Below are 14,578 nucleotides of genomic sequence, written 5' to 3'. Positions count from 1 at the left end.
AAGGACACTCCAAAATCAAATCATTGTTCTCTAGTCTTGGGTTGTGCCGTAGCCTCTTTACAAGTCTTGCACTGACTTGGGTTAAGAGTTCTCTTGCTTGAGGGTACACTCAGGCACACTATTGCATCGTTTCCTTTTTTCCTTTCCTCGGTCTATTCTTGTTGGAGCCCTTGTAGCTTAGCTAGTAATAATAATGATAATATTAGACCCCCTGTCAACATTAAATAGAAGAGCCTAATGTACACAGGTGCAAGGTTTCAGACACTCTATTGAAAACAAAGAAATAATCCTCAAGTTCCAAATAGTAGACCATGGATATTGGCTTCACTGGCCCTCTGTTTGCAAACTGACACATTATATCAATCTATCATTTTAATTTACGAAATCTTAACGAGTTCAATATGTGGTAGACTATTCAACTTTTAAGTACAGTATTCCCATTATATAAGTTCTCTTCTTTTATTCTTGCTGTTCAATACAGTATAACTATTACTTCTAACTTACCTTATTTATTGTTCACATTTGGATATGGAAAATAAAGATAAAATAGGGGAACTTTGAAATGTTTTAATGATTTAATTATCAAAATACAATAATTAAAGTACTGTTATCATAATGTATTCTATACTGTATTATCTATGATATCATTACCATGGAGCTTTTTTTACAGGTGGTGCTTAGTGTGAACATGGGAGAGAGTCACTCGTTTAGTGCTCGAGTTAGTCTAAGGAATAAATTCAGGTTGTGTGACAATATGTGGCACACAATTAAAGCAAATTACCTTAAAGACTCTGTGACATTACGGATAGATGGTTATCGAGAGGCTTATGGGTTCAATGGATCAGAAGATCACCGAGGAACAGTCACAGATTCTCCTCTGTATATTGGTGGCTTACCTGGTAAGTATTTGCAATTTTTTGTCTGATTATAGTATAAGGCTTGTAACTTGTTCATACAGACTACAAATATTTTGGCTTTAACCCATAAATTACTTGGTCCAGGGCATAAGATTGATTTCTAAGCTTGCACTTTATGCAAGTGATATATGTAATTGAAAAGATGAGTGACCAGTGCTAGTGTAAGGAATTCCAAATGCCTCTTTGGTCAAAATACTCACTCTAGCTGTCAGTCTTGCTATGATAGATTTGTGTAGTAGTTTTCTGCAGTTGGATCCTCAATTCTAGAGGAAGTTCATTTTCACATTTCAATGCTAATCTTCAATGGTTTTTACTGTCGCAAGGTGTTCAGTTCCTCTATGATACTTTTCTGCTGCAATCCAACTAGTACAGTATATTCAAAATGATACATTTTGACTCTGATCCAACTTGTACAGTATATTGAAATTGAGTCTAAAGTTTTTCCTCAACACTTAATTCCTAGTAATTTTCTTTATACTGTCAGATACCAGCAGAAGTAAGACTTCATTGTGCTATTGTCTGTGCTCCCTTCAAATGTTTTGTATTTAACTTTGGAAGTCATATTACTTCTGCACTTTCATCCTAGCATGATGGCTTAGTGAAGTACTTTATCTTGGTATATTTTAAGTTTTGTTTACATCACTAAAATTTAAGTCCATTTCTAGATACTCTCTTAGTTATACTTTCTCTGTCAGCCCACACACTTTCTCTGGCTATTTCTTCTTATGTATACACAAATCTTTTGTCCTTTATAATACGGATGTCTTCATCGGTACTGGAATGATCATTGAATAGTAGTTAACAAAGATATTGTTAATGATAGATGGTGTGAGGGGGAAGCCCCATCCAATCCCCTGTCAAAAAATAGTAACTTTTGTCTTTGGCCACAATAGATGAAGACTTCGTTGCACTGCTCTCTGAACTGTTTGGTCTTTTCTTATATTGGATTTTGATAAGTTTTTTTCCCAATTTTAGTGCTCTTGCTTGTCAAAGTTTGCAAAAAGCAGGCATGCCGTGAAGTAGATTTTTGTTTCTGTATGGATAAAAACCTTTGAAGACCCCTGTCTTATGTACCTTTCTGAGGTTGGGAGTGTAGTTTTTGGTATTCTTATCAGGAAAGCAATGAACTTGGAACGTAACTTATCTTGCTTCATGGTAGTTTCGCTGTCTTTGGAGGGAGTTACCAAATTCTTACTGAGTGACACCCACACCTGATTGCCAGATAGAGAAAATCATTTGTCTGGTGTGCACACCTTGTGCCAGAGGTGTCCCTCGGATGTTCACCCATGTAATATATGTATATACAGTATACATATACTGTATATACATCTCATACACCTGACAACACTGGGATTCCCAAACAATTCTTCTTTTCCGAAGGGGTTAACTACTGCACTGCAATTATTCAGTGGCTACTTTCCTCTTGATAAGGGTAGAAGAGAGACTTTAGCTGTGTTAAGCAGCTCTTCTAGTAGAAGGACACGCCAAAATCAAACCATTTTTCTCTAGTCTTGGGTAGTGTCATAGCTTCTATATCATGGCCTTCCACTGTCTTGGATTAGAGTTCTCTTGCTTGAGGGTACACCCGGGCATGCTGTTCCACCTTATTTTTCTTCCTCTTTATAATCTATATATGAAAGATGTAATTTAATGTTCTTAAAATATTTTATTTTGATTGTCTATTACTACTTGTGTAGTTTATTTCCTTGTTTCCTTTCCTCACTGGGCTATTTTTCCCTGTTGGAGCCCTTGGGCTTATAGCATCAGTGTTTTCCAAGGAGTGTTATAGCTTAAATTGTAATAATAGTAATAATATAGACATAGGATGATATTTATGTGTTTTTGTTTATGCATTCTTATATGCGGGTGTACTTGACTTGTATATATTGTATTTCCTGTGTGTTGAGTAGTGAGAGTAATTAACACATTTTGCTGTAACTTTATAATTCTTCTTTAGGATATAAATGTGGGTCCAATGATGCTTGAGGAACTCATTTTGTTTGTAGTTACAGTACATGGACATGGTTCCTCAAAAGGTTTTCCATCAGTGCTCTTATTTTAGATTCTGTATATGTTTTATATTTTCCTTACACATTCTGGAAAGAGACAGTGGAGAATGCCTGTTGTAACTATGAGACAGGGATGATTGATAGCCCTTGAATCATGAACTTAGCCACTACATGATCCAAATTCCAATTATACATGCACTGAAGTACAGTATATTTTTCCTTCTCTTCAATATTTATGCAAAAGTAACCATTTTTTTAAATCATATAAATTGCACCGTAATAATTGTCGAAATATTTACTGAGGTTATATATGTGTAGGTTGTAAGAGGCTGATTAATATGCTTTAGAAAAATTAAGACATCTTTTCTTCTTCTTTGATACTGTATAGTTGATTACACATAACAATGTTGTCTTAACGAAACATTTTGCCTATTACTGCATATTGAAATGGCTTTAATAAGGTATAAAAACATTTGCAATTATTTTGTTTTTCATAATACTGTTAATACAGCATAATAAAAATCATAATTTAGGTTATTAACAACACATTTATTTTCTATCACAGATACAGCACTTCAGGGAACACTTTCTTCACGTGAAAACTTCAAAGGTTGCATCCGTAATATTGTTCTTAATAGTGAAAGACGTGATTGGACTGATATGTATCGTTTACAAAATGTCCTTCTTAATGCTTGCCCTGTTCAATAATATTGTGAAACTGTTGTTTATAATTTTCATCAAATTGGTGTAAGTAATATCTTGAAAAGATGTGTATATTTTGAAGTAAATTTTAAGTAAATCATGTTGGATATCCATGAACTCCTGTGAGTATTTTTACTTTGACCATAGTCTTTTTTTTAATATAGATTTACCGTACAATAGGAAAAATTATAATTCCTCGTGTTTTTGTTTTATACTAATAAATTGCTTTGATGTCATGGCATTTATTAATGTTTTTAGTCATCGATGATTGTAAATGACTTTTTATGCTTGTACAGTGTACAGTTAGTTTTGCAGTGAGAATTATTGTTGTATGTATGGTTTGATAAAAAATTAATGAAATGGTCGAAGCTGAATGTAAGACACGTCTGTAAATTTTTATATATATATTTTTTAGATTTTACATTCTAATTTTACCTGGCCATAAAATTTTCCTTGCAGCACTACCTTTTAAATAAATTTGTGTGCCCTAAAAAGCCATGGATTTTTATTAATCTAAAAAAAATAAAATTGTTTACTTTATTACTTTTTTCACTAACTGTGGTATTCCCCGATTGAAGATTATTACATAATTCAAAAGTGTAATATATTAAATTTTAGTTGTTTTAATATAATTGACATTTGACTTTAGACAATATGCCAATCCACTGTCATGCTTTTGTAATTTATTTAATTTGTAAGATAATCTTCTGTCATTTCAATTTTTTAATGAAGAAAATCATATTAATGAAAACATATACAATGAAGAGGTGGGTCTGATGGGATTTATTGCCATTAGTACACTAAATGCAGTGCACTGTATATATAACTTCAGGGTACTTGCAGCATTCCTTCAGCCCACAGATGGACTTTAAAGGTTTAAAGGCTGCTCATGAATGGCAGAAGCAAGGGACAGTGACATTTCCCTATCAAGCAGGACAAAGCCCTAGAGACTGACCATATATACATATGATCAGCACTCAAGCCCCCTCTCCACCCAAGCTAGGACCAAGGAGGGCCAGGCTCCCCCAAACCCCCCATCCTTAGCTCACAAGGATGGTGAGGTGGCAGCGACCAAAGGAACTAACAACTTGGAGCGGGACTCAAACCTCAGTCTGGCGATCACCAGTCAGGGACGTTACCACTCCTCCTATATTTGCATTCATTCTTCCTTCCATGTATTTTACTGTCCAACCCCTTTTAACTTCTGCATGGATTTCCTCCAGCTGAACTTTGGCAATGAATGGACTCGCAGGCCCCAGCACAGGGCTATATACCACAAATCCAATAAAGGGATCATTGACTAAGAGGGGGATGTTACATGAGGTAGATTTAATTAATGTATTCCCTGTGTTATATTAACCCTTTTACCCCCAGGCTATTTGGAAATTTCCAACCCTTAACCCCCAGGGGGTTATTTTTTTCCCAGCACATTTTGCAGTATATTTTTTTTAAATTGCTCTAACAGCCTTAATTTTTGTCATAGAGAGGCCAGGTTGGTCTCATTCTCTTGGAAAATGTCTGAATTTTCTCAAAAAATTATCAAAAATATGAAAACAAAAAATTTTATAGCATTTTTTTGCGAGGACGTACCGGTACGTCCATGGGGGTAAAGGGATGGCTTTTGTGAAACGTACCAGTACGTCCTTTGAGGGTAAAAGGGTTATATGGTGCACAGTAGTCATTACTTAAACAAGGGATATAACAGTCAAGATGTTTGTTACATGACCTGTGCTTCTGCCTACATCATGACCATTGCTGCCTTAGGAGCCCAGATGAAGAATCTTTCTCTTAAAATAATTACCGTTTGTTCCGACACAGAGACTTACCTCGAAACACTTTCTTAGGAGTTACTAGTATCTCCTCTCAAACGACCAGAGTTTTGTGTAGTTTACCCTACTCCCATTCTCTATAGTGACCTGCTTGCGGGAGAGAACGTGACCCAAGGCCAATACCCGGAGAAGGTCTCGTGTTGTTTACGCTGATCTCATCAGTAAGTTTTCTGGTCGCGTCGTGTTCACACACCGCTCTCAATTCTCTGTACGACCCCCTTTGTGCTCATTACCACGTGGATACCACATGGTCTTGATTCGTTCACGAGTGATTAGTGCCTTAACTGTGTTCTTTTCTATCGTTCCTTTGTGCTTTTACTGGCGTTTTAGTGCTTTCCCTTTTGCTTTATACTTGTGTCTAGCGATCTTTTGTGTTGTGCTATGGAGCACTCTCGCCTTTGTTCTGGGCCTAGAGCCGGGAAATCGTGTGGGGCTTTCTTGTCCAAGCCCGATGTGGATCCTCATTCGCTGTGTACCTCGTGTAGGGGTAAAGCCTGTTCGCAGTCAGACACGTGTCCCGAATGTGCTGATTGGAGCGAGGTCCAATGGGTGAAATTCGGCACGAAGAAGAAGAAGGCTTTGAAGCGTTCTCCTAGGAAAACTAGCTTGTCTTCCCCTGCGACGTCAGCAGGAGAGGGGTCAGGTAGAATTCATTCTTCTTCCCCTACCCAGAGTAGGGGATGAGGTAAGTCCGTGAAGTGTAAGAAGTTGGTGCCTCTTTCCCAAGGGAGTGATGTTGTGGGGGAGTCTTCTTCGTCCAGGGCAGATCAGGCGCCTGTAAGTGAGTGTAGTGGGGGTCCGAGGGACGTGGCTCTCTCACGTAGGGGTCGCGTCTCGACGGAGGACCCCATGTGGTCTAATAATGTTCCATTTTCGTCACCAGATTATTGGGTAGAGGCCTCAGGAGCTTCAGCTACGGAAGGTGCCGTCTGCAGAGAAGAGTCCCCGCAAGAGGATCCGCTGGCTTGGGATGTACCAAGGATGCCGATGAGGTCCCCACTGGACATGGAGGAGGGCCTAAGCGAGGCCTTCCCCTTCATGGCTCGTTCATCAGCGTGGTTACCGGCAAAGCCATCAGTTCCGGAGAATTTCCTGCTGCCATCTACGTCAGGAGTACGGCGTAGCCCCAAGAAGCCACCGTCCGGTACGAGGTCGAGGTACGGAGGCGAGTCAGACTCGTCGGGGCGCGACTCGTCGGGCTCTTCAAGCGAGGAACGTCGGAGGTGCCACAGGAGGAAGAGAGATCGGTCTGTGAGGAGGAACTCCCTTTCGCGGTCTCCCACAGGATCTCGGGACAAGAGGAGTCCCCGTTCCCCTCCAAGCAAAAGCAGGAGACCAAGCTCTCCGCAAGGGGCATGGGTATTCGTCCCAAGCAATAAGCTGAAGGGCCTTTCTAAGACCTCAAGTTTGTTACCTGAGCGGCCGGGAGACAGTCCTCCTAGAAGGGCCTCCAAGAGCCTCGCCAGGGAGTCAGCCGGTGAGCGGAGGGCCTCGTCTTGTAGGCATAAGTCCCGTCCTAGAGACACTCAATCCGCCCAGCGGAGGGAGTCGTCGCCTAGGATGGGCATCCTCTACAGGTCTCCCCATCGTAATGATAGACGGAGACGAGCACCTCCGTCGAACTATTTCACGGAAGAGGCCGTCCCCTCGACAACACCTGAGAGGGCAGGAGACAGTCCTCCCAGAAGGTCCTCCAAGAGCCTTGCTAGGGAGTCTGCCGATGAGCGTGGGGCCTCGTCTTGTAGGCCTAAGTCCCGTCCTAGAGACACTCAAGCCGCCCAGCGGAGGGAATCGTCGCCTAGGATGGGCAGCCTCGACAGGTCTCCCCATCGAGATGATAGACAGGGACGAGCACCTCCGTCGAATTATTTCACGGAAGAGCCCGTCCCGTCGACAACGGCCTCGAGGAAGAAGGAAACGTCGGACGTCGAGGATAGAAGGAACCGAGGGTCCCGTCAATACGAAGGTGTCCGTGACCATGCCTCTCCCCAACGTAGGATGGAGGAAGTGGATGGTGAGACGACGTCGGCGACGGAGGACTCCGCGTATAGGAGGGTACTCTCCTTGATTAGAGGATACAATAGCCTGGTGGAACCCGTCCCACAGGAGGAGGCGGCGTGGACTTCGGGCTTGAACAAGTTCCTAGCCGCCCCCGCCCAGAAGAAGTCCTCTCTATCCTTTCCTGAGGCCAGGAACGTGGGAATAGGGAAAACCCACATAGACAGGGTTATAGCCCGCAATAGCGATTCCAGCAGAGGCTATAGCACGGCGAAACTCCTGCAGGGACTTAAGTCCCAAACTAAATACAGTACTACACGTTGGAAGGTAGACCAAACGGGGCGTGCAAGACAGAGGAAACCCTGGACATCCTTTGCCAAGGCTTCTCAGACGAGAGGGCGACTTCAGCGTCCACCTTCTTCTCCCAGTCCGAGTCTGTCATGATGGAGGAGATGTCTAAGGACTTAGTTAATGTGGCATTGTGGTTGGATTGGTAGGCTACCACCTTAGTTGGCACCCAGATCCCAACAGACTCTATGGAGCCGGCCAAACGTGAGGCTCTGAACGAGTTGTTAGGGTCAGGTAGCCGCGCCCTAAAGTTCCTAACTTTTCAGTCCTTAGCTCTCTCCGTGAACTGGGTACTGCGGAGAAGAGACGCCCTGGTCAAGAACCTGCCTATGAAGATCCACGACAGGGAGGCGAAAGCTTTAAAGAATAGCTCAGTGTGGGGGAGAGCATCTTATTCCCATGAAGAGGGCGGAGGAGGTTGCAGATAAGTTGGCCAAGAAGAGAGAACACCCCGTTCTTAAGCCACAGAATGCGCGTCGACCTGTCTTCAGGAGACCCGCATTCCGTCCCGGCACAAGGAAGGCGAGAACCTTCGTCTGGACAATGGCCTCACTCAACAAATCCCCCCCGTAGGGGACCTTCTTCGACGCCCCCAACTTACAGGAGTGCATACTCCTCCTCCAGAAGAGGCCGAGCAGGCCTATTCTCCCGTAGGAGATAAAGTGGGAGGCCCCCCTCCCCTGCTCAAGCCTCAGGTAGGGGATGCCTCAGTCTCTCATGGCAAGCATGGAAGCTCCACGGAGCAGATCCGTGGACAGTAACAGTAGTGAAGGAGGGCTACAGGATTCCCTTTTTGGAAGATCCACCTCCGCTGATTCCTGCGAGTCAGGCGGACTGGTTAGTTCCCAAGGACCCGGCGAAAAGAGCAGCACTGGACGTGGAAGTCGCGACGATGTTGCAGAAAGGAGCCTTGGAAACAGTAAGGTTACCAGGCCCAGGGTTCTACAGCCGCCTGTTCATGGTTGAAAAAGCGACAGGAGGGTGGAGGCCAGTGATAGACCTGTCAGCCCTCAACAAATTTATCCGCAAGATCACGTTCAAAATGGACACCCCAAGAACGGTCATGGCGTCCTTGAGGGAGGGAGACTTTATGATTTCTTTAGACCTCAAGGACGCCTATTTCCAGGTCCCTATTCACCCAACAAGCAGGAAGTTTCTCCGGATGAAGTGGGGTGCCCAGGTTTTACAATTCAAGGCCCTGTGCTTCGGTCTTTCCACAGCTCCCCAGGTATTCACAAGGGTGTTTACGTCACGTTCTCTCCCGCAAGCAGGTCACTATAGAGAATGGGAGTAGGGTAAACTACACAAAACTCTGGTCGTTTGAGAGGAGATACTAGTAACTCCTAAGAAAGTGTTTCTCGGTAAGTATGTTAGGAAAAATACAAATTACTAAAAATTTGTGATATTTACCTCATCTGCATCTGTTGTTAAAAGATGTAAAGATACGTCTTCAAACAAAATGAAGCAATCAAGTCACATCTGTCTATTCTCTTCAATATGAGAAGTTGTCAGTTACAAGTTTTTAGTTTATGAAAACTATTTCTACAAATAGCTTTCTTTATAGTTACTACTAATTCTGCTATTACTACTACTGCTAAATCTTAATACTGTATAGGTATTAATATTAATGATTTTACTGTAACTACCACTTCAATTACTACTAGTTTTATTATAAGTACTACCACTACTACTACTACTACTAATACTAATACTATAATGAAATGCATGATAGCCACTACAACTAGTTTTCTTTATAGCTACTTATACTACTAGTAATAACAATAATAGTTCCATTAAAGCTACTGCTACAACTATTAATGGTTTTATCATAGCTGTTACAGCTACTAGTTTTATTATAGCTACTATTATGTCTTCTACTTGTAGTTTTATTGTAGCTACTTCTGCAACTACTACTGGTGCTCCTCAAGGTAGAATTCTTGACTCATTACTTTTCATGCAGTACTCTATACACATATGTAGTTGGCCTAGAAAACAAGCTAACTGCAATTGCAGATGATACTACTCTCTTTGTCTCAATTCCTCCTCCTTTTTGCACTGTCACTAGCCCTTGACTTCTTGTGAGGCATGGTTGATAGAAAGTTAGAATAAAGAAATTTTCACAAAACACGAGGCAAAAAACTGCGAGCACAAGAAATCGGTGTTTACTTTATGAGGTGAGTGAACAAAAAGATCGTGTTGGAGGCTGGGGATGCCGTGTTGTCACTACTCCCTACGCCATCAAGCAGTGGCGTCTCGAACTCGTACCTCAAATTCTTGCTTGTATAACAAAGCATAAAATCGACTGACTACTCGTATCTCAGAATACTCTTATGTTTATTCACTCATAGGTCAAGGTATTACTGTACTTTTATTCATTTTATGTTAACTACTATTGTAGCTACTACTAATATCCTTAATACATCTAAAACTAGTTTTATTATATCTACTATTACAGTACTAGTATTATTACTTTTATGATATTTACTACAACTGCTATTGGTGTTATTGTATATACTAGTAGTAATAGTAATTTTGTTATGGCTATTACTACTAGTGTTACTAATCCTACTACTAATGGTATCATTGTAGCTGCTATCACAACTTCTAGCTGGTTATTAAAGCTAATATTACTACATGCAGTAGTTTATTTATAATTACTATTGCTACTAGTTTAATATTGACTATACTACAACAATTAGTTTTATTGTTGTTACTATTATTAGTATTACGACCACTGGTGTTATTATGGCTTCTCCTACTATTGACTTTTCTAGTAACTATTATTACTACTATCAATACTAATATTACTACCATTTTATATCCGTTTTCTAATAGCTACTGCTACTACTATTAACACATTGTTATAACTATTATCACTATTACTAGTTTAATTATAACTTTTAGTACTACTGGTTTTGTTACAGCTATTTCTGCAACTACTGGCAGTTTATTATACGTAGCTGTTACTACTACTATAATTACTCCTGGTTTTATCGTAGCTACTACTACTACTACTTTTAGAAATGCAGGTTGGTTCTAGAAGAGGTAGGGGATGTATGGATCAGATTGTTATAGGTAAGCAGATATGCAAGACTTTTATCAAAAGGTAAGGAAGTGTATGTCGTATTATGGATCTAGAGAAAGCTTATGGTAGTTTATAGAGAAGTGATGTGGAATGTGATGAGGTTATATGGAATTATTAGAAGTTGCAAGAAGTGAAGAGTTTATATATAGGCAGTATAGCAGGTGTTAGAATAGGAAATGAAGTGAGGGAGTGGTTTTCAGTGAGACTGAGACAGGGATGTGCTATGTTGCCATGGTTGCTCAATTTGTTTGTTGATGGAGTTGTGAGAGGTGAATGCTCAAGTGCTTGGTCGAGGATTGAAACTAATAGATGAGAGTGATCATGTTGGAGGTGAATCAGTTATTGTTTGAGGATGATGCGGTATTGATTGCAGACTTGGAGGTAAAGCTAGGGTGATTAGTGACAGAGTTTGGGAGGGTGTGTGAGAGAGAACGAAGTTGAGAATTATTATGGGCAAGAGTAAGGTTATGAGATGCACAAGAAGGGAGGGTGGTACTAGGTTGAATGTCATGTTGAATGAAGAGTTACTTTAAGTAGATCAGTTTAAGTACTTGTGGTCTGTTATTGCTGCAAATGGTGGAGTGGAAGAGGAGTGAATGAAGAGTGAAGTGTGTTAGGTGGCAGTGGAGGGAATGATAAAGAATAAAGGGTTAGGAATGACTGTAAAGAGAGTTCTCCATGAGAAAGCGGTCATATCAACTGTGATGTATGGATCAGAGTTGTATGGAATGAAAGTGATGGAGAAACAGAAGTTGAATATGTTTGAGATGAATTGTCTGAGAAGTATGGCTAGGTTTAGGAACAAAGTAGTAATGGAGAGAACGTGTGTAAGAAATGAATTAGCAGCCAGAGTGGATGTGAATGTGTTGAGTTGGTTTGACGATGTAGAGAGAATAGGAAGTGGCCATCTGCTGAGGAAGGTGATGACTGTAAGAGTTGATGGGAGAAGTAAAAGAGGAAAGCCAAGGTTTGAGTTGATGGATGAAATGGAGAAAGCTCTAGGTGATAGGAGGATAGATGTGAGAGAGACAAAAGAGAGGGCTATAAATAGGAATGAATGGCAAGCGATTGCAAAGCAAGTAGGTTATGTTACTGTTTTGTAATCAAAGAAAACTTAAACTGTACAGTATCAGGTTAAAAACTTCAAAATCTCAAAAGCAAATTCCATTCTCTTTTATTCTTAGAAGTCTCTCTTTCTCTCTCTCTCTCTCTCTCTCTCTCTCTCTCTCTCTCTCTCTCTCTCTCTCTCTCTCTCTCTCATGTTATTAAACAATATTTGGCAAAAAAAGAAAGAAGCAAGATACAAAACTAATTATCTATAGTCTAACCTCTCTCTCTCTCTCTCTCTCTCTCTCTCTCTCTCTCTCTCTCTCTCTCTCTCTCTCTCTCTCTCTCTCTCTCTCTAATAATATCGAGTGTAGTTGATGGTGTGTGTAGGCTGTATATGTATACTGTATCTTCTTAAAACCATTTCTTGAAATTAGTTCCTGTTGAATCTATTATCTGCTAAATTTGAACTCTCTCTCTCTCTCTCTCTCTCTCTCTCTCTCTCTCTCTCTCTCTCTCTCTCTCTCTCTCTCTCTCTCTCTCTCTCTAACACCATATTTTGCATTGACATTTAAGTATCCAATGATATGTAAAAGACATCGAGTCAGGAAAAATAATGAAGTAAATAATTGCAATAACTGTTTGATTCAATTATGGCAATATTGTAAGCTTTCTGTTTTCACTAACCCTTCATGAATATATGTCAATTTCATATAAAATAAATCTTATTAACTCCTGTGCTAAGAACATTGCTACATGAAGATACAAAACTCTTGTAATTTATTTACTTAATTGAATAACCACTGTCTAATTTGAAAACTTACAGAGTTACATTGTTCGTCGTTTGATGTAGAACTACCATGAGATGTGTATTTGTTTTATGATGAGACCTATATGAGGCAGGTATGCTTAGTTATATATATATATATATATATATATATATATATATATATATATATATATATATATATATATATATATATATATATATATATATATAGGCCACATGTGTAGATTATCTATATATTTATACATATATAGATATACTTATATAATGCACAGGTTGCAGAGAAACAGTACAGAGAAGAGTAAAGAGATTGTAGGAAGAAAGTAAGCATAGCTATTGGAAGATTTGGGTTAAATGGAAGTCGTCAAGGATAGAGATGGAAATATATCTAATAGGGATGAAGACATAATGAGAAGATGGAGGGAATATTATGAACAACTATTGAACTCTGAAAATGAGAGAGATGAGTTGAAAGAATCACAGAGGGGGGAGGGCCCAGTGATGGAGATATACAGATGTGAAAGGGGTATTGGGTAAAATAAAAAATGGTAAAACACCAGGTCCATCAGAGTTTCGAATTGAAATGGTCAAGATACTATCGACAGAGGGGGAAGAATGGATGCTGGATTTATGAAGACAATATGGGAACAGGAAATAATGCCTAAAGACTGGGAGGAAAGTCTAATGGTATCTATATTCAAGAAGAAAGGTGATGTCAGGGAATGTGGTAACTGCAGGGGAATTTAACTAACAGCATGGTTCGAAAGTTTTTGAGAGGGTACTAGATGAGAGATTGTAAAGATTGGGAAACAGCAGTATGGATTCATGATGGGGAGAGGGACTGTGGATGCCCATTTTATAGTAAGGCAGCTACAGGAAAAGAGACTAGAGGGAAACCAGAAGCTCTAATGTGCTTTAGTAAACCCAGAGAAGGCTTGTGATAGAGTTGCAAGTGAAATAATGTTATGGTGCTTGAGGGAGAGGAAATGCCCAGAGGTTGGTTAGTATGGTTGAGATGTAAAAAAAAAAAAAAAAAAAAAGGACAAAATTAATCTCAGCAGTTAAGAAACAGAAACCTTTGTACTTACTGTTGGAATACACTGGGGATCAGTGTTAAGCCCATTTTTATTTGTGGTGGTTATGAATGTATTAATATTAAGTGAAGGCCTCAAATATGAAGAGTAGTGGGAGTTGCTGTATGCAGATGATTTGGTGATTACCATTGAAAATGAGAAAGACTTACAGAGAACGGTTGTAGAGTGTAGCAGGAGACTTTGGAGAGGAATGGCTTGAGGATGAATGTGTATAAGATTGAGGGTATAGTAAGCAGTAAGGAAGGTAGGTGTACAGGATATCCATATATAATAATAGAAGCTCGGTTATAAAACAGGCGGAACAACTTAGATACTTGGGATCTGCTATAAGTCAAGAGGGAGAATGTGAGGCTGAAGTTGAGAATAGGATAAAAGCAGCCTGGTGGAAGTGACCGGAGGTGCTGGGAGTAGTATGCAATAAGAAAATGCCAATGAAGCTAAGTAAAGATCTATAACACAGTGATAAGACCAGTGTTATTGTGTTGTGTGGAACAGAAATATGGGTTCTAAGATGTAAAGAAGAAGCAAAGCTTTAGAGAACATAGATGAAAATGCTGAGGTGGGTTATGGAAATATTATTAATTGAAAGAATGGAAAATGATGATATAAAAAGAATGATAGGTTAGTAAAGATTGCAGAGGTGATAAGAGTGTTACGATTGAAATGGCATGAGCAAGCGTTGAGGATTGATGGGGGAGAGAGCTTAGACTGAACCTGTTAGTGTGCGCTGGGAAGATGGAGTGGGAGGTAGAGAATTAGATG

At 40.0% G+C, this 14,578-nt stretch overlaps 3 protein-coding genes across 3 annotated transcripts in view; all 3 read left to right on the top strand.

The window, feature by feature from the left end:
• The window catches only part of LOC137645595 (laminin subunit alpha-1-like), a 497,060-nt gene extending 492,893 nt beyond the window's left edge, over nt 1-4,167 (top strand). Inside the window, exons 65-66 of the mRNA XM_068378394.1 lie at nt 671-899; nt 3,492-4,167. Of these exons, the coding sequence (XP_068234495.1) occupies nt 671-899; nt 3,492-3,634 (372 nt within the window). The 3' untranslated portion in view covers nt 3,635-4,167. The remainder of the gene's footprint in view (nt 1-670; nt 900-3,491) is intronic.
• Nucleotides 4,168-5,838: 1,671 nt separating this feature from the next.
• LOC137644766 (serine/arginine repetitive matrix protein 2-like) lies at nt 5,839-7,899 on the top strand. Its single transcript, XM_068377663.1, has 2 exons — nt 5,839-6,100; nt 6,185-7,899. The coding sequence occupies exons 1-2, from the start codon at nt 5,839-5,841 to the stop codon at nt 7,897-7,899; spliced, it is 1,977 nt and encodes a 658-aa protein (XP_068233764.1).
• Nucleotides 7,900-8,695: 796 nt separating this feature from the next.
• Nucleotides 8,696-9,097, top strand: LOC137644765 (uncharacterized). The gene has a single exon (XM_068377662.1). The coding sequence runs from the start codon at nt 8,696-8,698 to the stop codon at nt 9,095-9,097; it is 402 nt and encodes a 133-aa protein (XP_068233763.1).
• The last annotated feature ends 5,481 nt before the right edge of the window (nt 9,098-14,578 follow it).

This window comes from Palaemon carinicauda, chromosome 8 (assembly GCF_036898095.1).
Source record: "Palaemon carinicauda isolate YSFRI2023 chromosome 8, ASM3689809v2, whole genome shotgun sequence".
NCBI lineage: Eukaryota > Metazoa > Arthropoda > Malacostraca > Decapoda > Palaemonidae > Palaemon > Palaemon carinicauda.
This window is presented reverse-complemented; position numbering and strand designations above follow the sequence as displayed.